The 4,442-nt window shown below is 38.6% G+C and overlaps 1 protein-coding gene across 1 annotated transcript; it reads right to left on the reverse strand.

Annotated features, from left to right (window-relative positions):
* Nucleotides 1-52: 52 nt before the first annotated feature.
* LOC109219870 lies at nucleotides 53-2,154 on the reverse strand. The gene is made up of 4 exons (XM_019384337.1): nucleotides 2,005-2,154; nucleotides 479-749; nucleotides 306-402; nucleotides 53-221 (listed from the first exon to the last, which is right to left on the reverse strand). The coding sequence occupies exons 1-4, from the start codon at nucleotides 2,152-2,154 to the stop codon at nucleotides 53-55; spliced, it is 687 nt and encodes a 228-aa protein (XP_019239882.1).
* Nucleotides 2,155-4,442: the final 2,288 nt, after the last annotated feature.

Here is a 4,442-nt window from a genome sequence, read left to right on the forward strand (position 1 = left end):
ATTGCGCACAGAATATGAATCTACAAAACAACGTTCGTGTAAGATGTAATGATTAACTTTCGCAAATTAATGTAAAATAGAGTAATTGTATTTTACCTTGAAATTTATGAGCTTTTATGAGCTGCATAACAACGATAATAGGCTGGTTGTTAGAACTTAGCAGATGAGGTACAATTTCATCAACAAACTCGCCCCAAAATGTTGCAGACAACTTCTTCCTCCTGTAAAATAGAAATAAGAATATAATTTTAGCATATGTAATTATCAAATCAATCCTTAATTAGTAGATGAATGTTTATTCTTACTCGTCATCTTCTAGTTCAATATCCATAAACTTCCTAGAATTTCCACCTTGGTTTTGCGTGTGTACCTCACTGAAATTGACAATTTCTCCGATGACATCTAAAGAAAAAGAAATTGTTAAAATAAATAGTAGAAAAGTTCATAGTTAGAAATGTAGCGTATTAGTTATATTTACCAAATAATTCAGTCTCGTTCACGTCAACCTTATTTATCAATTGATCATATAGTCGCAAATCAAAGATATTCATTGGGAAAAGTGGATCAGTTGTTTCAGCCACTGTTGTGCGTTGAGTAAACGTCAGCCTCAACATATGTTTCGTGCTGTTGAACTTCTCCTTATTATGACAAATGATAAAGTTCGCCATATGATATAATCCAAGCTCAGTAATTTGTGTTTTGAAAAGATGCAAAACTGACTTGCCAATAGAAGCACTTATCCGATCGCCCTACAAAAAAATTACATTACATAACAGAGAGTACAAAAATATATTATTAATAGTAATTTAGATTAACTCTACATTAGAGTTGAACAAACTAATAAGTGACAGTAATAGAGGAAAAATTCCAGATTTGGAGCAGAGTTCACGACCAAATATAATAACATGTAGGACTGCACAGAGTACAGCGCAGTTTGCAACTTGTAATGATAGCAGTTATGAGGGAAATCCTTTTCTTTGTCGTCCTCCATTACGCATAAAATGTATGCCGACTAAAGAGAAACCAACATCAGCTCCTGCGCCAGATTGCTGCAAAGATGATACTGGTTTTCGGGATAAGGAGTCATTCTATATTTCCTTTCTTATGGCATATTAAAATGTAGTGGTCGTAGTGGTTGTAGTCCTCTGTGTAAACCCCTATTGCAGTAGTGTTTGGTTTAATTTTGTTCAGTCTTTCATGTATTCTTGTTACTACGTACGTTTTTGCTACCAAAAACTAAACTGTACAAATTAAGATCATTGATAAGTTAATCATGCCTGAGTTATTAGTACAAACAAAATGATTATCGAGATGGTACTATATGCTTTCCTAACAAATTCCAAATAAACATAACCATTACAAAAATGATCAGCAGACACAAATCTTTTTAACTCTAGAACAAAAAATGAATCAGATAACTTATTTGGAACAATAAGTTATTTGGAACAATTGGTTGTATGATATAATCATAGAACAATTTCGAGGAGCAAACATATGTATCTATAATCATATAAAAATTCCGAAAAACAAATCGAATTAGCAAGGTAAAAACATATTTAAAATACCTTTTCATCTTAATTAGAATATGCAGATCATATGCAATTCAGAAGGGAGGATCATTTGAAGAAGATGGATTTTCTTCCAATTGCTTTCAAAAACTACTTTGCTGCAGAGTGCAGCCTAACTCAGTTATACTTCAGATCCGCATGTCATATTGTCTGTGAATATTACGCAACTATTTATATTTTGTACATGTGTGGTTGTACGTGTTGATATTAAGCACAAAAAATAGTTTCTTAAACAATTTGAAGTAGCAATTACAAATGTAGCCTATTTATGTTTACAGCATATAAAGATCGAGAAGAAGTACCTAGCAAGTGAGAGGCAAAGGTGAACAAAGTCGTGAGGGTAAATTTTAGGCTGAGCACAAACGTGCATAGCTAATCGATCAACAACGGCGGAGATGCATCAAAACCAAATAATCATATAACATATGTAAAATACCTTTTCATCTTGTAGAACCAATTCAATCGACAATATAGTGCCTGGATTAAAACGATCTGGTACTTCCCACAAACGGACAACACGAACTTTCAACTTCCATTGCATCTTCCAAATTGTTATATCCTTGATGAAATGAATGTGAGTAGCCATCTTTTGCATAAGCCCTAAGTTTTCTTGAAATCTTGATAGAAGAAGGAACTTTAGAATTGAAGAACATGTAGTTGAGAAAGAAATATAAACTTGTCACGACCCAATTTCCAAACCCGGTCGTGATGGCGCCTCTTGTGAAGACAAGGCCAGCCAACTAACCCAAATCGTCTCTTTAACATTTATTAAACATAAACGAATAGGTGAATATAGCTTAACGACAATAATAACTAGTATGTACAACCCAACACAACCCGATCGGGGTGTCACAAGTCACGAGCATCTAAAGAAACCTGAACACAACTACAGGGCCAATAATAATATATAAGGAAAAATCCTGGAAATCAAAAGACAACATCCGGTGCCGCGAACGCTGGCGGTCACCTTACTCAGCTACAATAGCCATACCTTCAATCAGCTAATAACCCGCTACCGGGTGAACAATACCTGCAACTGCACGCGAGTTGCAGGGAGTAAAGTGAGTACTTCCAACTCAGTGAGTAATAAGAGTAAATAATAACTAAGAGGCAAGAAATCACGTAAGAGCAATCCATCATGCTATATAGGATAGTACCACTCTTTGAGAAAACAGTAAAACCGTGAAAATCCTTTAGAAAATATCTGGCTCAGTTTAAAACCTCTTTTGAAAACATCCTTTTCCAACAGTCAAGCAAATGAACGCGTAATCAGATAGTGCAAGTCCGCACATAAGACAGCCCCTCGGGCACAGCACTCCACAAACAGTTAACACCAGGGCGTTTGGTAAACAGTACAAGCAATAGAATGGATGCCAATGATATGAGAGTGCTAAATGTCATGACACGTAGTACAAACAGGAACCAATGCATGAATGCAATGCAATGCATATGACCGCTGCGGCGTGCAGCCCGATCCATCTGGGTACCCGCGCTCACTGTGGGGGTTCAGACTCCAGAGGGGCTCTCACAGCCCAAGCGCAATATCAATATCACACCGCTGCGGTGCGCAGCCCGATCCATCCTCAATCCAGAAATGCACATAAGCCCCTTGGGCAATAGTAAAATAACAGTCTCAACTCAAAATGTCAGTAAAATATCATTTAGGTTTTCAAGTCTTAGAAAGATAGCTGAGTTTGCGAAACAGTATTTTAAACCTTGGACTGTGATAAAATAATATGCAAAGTAATGCAAAAACAGTGATATCAATCCCTGAAGGATTCAAACAATTGGCACGAAGCCCAAATGTAGCAATCAAACCAAATAATGATGATAACAAGTAGTTTCAGTCAATTACGCAATAAAACCAACAACCGGGACGGACTAAGTCACAATCCCCAACGGTGCTCTACCCCACGCTCATAACTGGCGTGCAAGTCACCACAATACAGCACTATGATGTGCAAATCCGGGGTTTCAAACCCTCAGGATATCATTTACAAGTATTACTCACCTCGGACCGGTGAAATCCCTAGCTCGCGACGCCTTTGTCCCTCAATCGGCCTCCACGCGCGTCGAATCTAACCAAAACCAAAGCGAATACATCACAATATGCTAAGGGAACAATACCCAATTGAAAACAATCAAAATATAGCAAAAATCTCGAAACTAGTAAAACCCGAGCCCCGGGCCCACTTCTCGAAAATTACAAAACTCACATTACCGGATTCCTCGTCTCGCCACGAGTTCATACATACCAAGAACTCCCAAATCCGAGCTCAAATGGCCTATCAAATCCCAATTTAAAATATCAAAAACTCAAGCCCTAGCTTTACCCCTTTTTGAAGAATTTCAACCAATTTCCATGTTAAATCTATCAAAGTTCCATGTATTTAGGCCAAGGGACTTACCTCCAATCACACCTAGTCGAAATCCCCCTTCAATTCCGTCCAATAGCTCCCAAGCTCGCTTAAAAATGGTGGAAATAACATAACCCTCGCGGAACAAAATGAATATAAAACTCCTACTGGCTTCAGGGGTTTCCGCTTCTGCGGAAGCTCACCTCCTGGCCAAACCCGCTTCTGCGACCGCCTGTCCGTTTCTGCGGACTCGCTTAAGCGAAAAGTGTTCCGCTTCTGCGGAACTGCCCAACTCCACTCCAGACCGCTTTTGCGACCAAGATTACGCTTCTGCGGAACCGCTTATGCGGTCCATTTCCGCAGAAGAACATACCAGATACCAGCAAAATCTACCATTTCCTCAACTTGAATTTCATCCCGATAGCCATCCGAAATCACCCCGAGGCCCCCGGGACCTCAACCAAAAGCACCAACAAGTCTTAAAACATCATACGCACTTGCTCCAATCATCAAAACA

This window comes from Nicotiana attenuata, unplaced genomic scaffold (genome assembly GCF_001879085.1).
Source record: "Nicotiana attenuata strain UT unplaced genomic scaffold, NIATTr2, whole genome shotgun sequence".
NCBI classification, from domain to species: Eukaryota; Viridiplantae; Streptophyta; class Magnoliopsida; order Solanales; family Solanaceae; genus Nicotiana; species Nicotiana attenuata.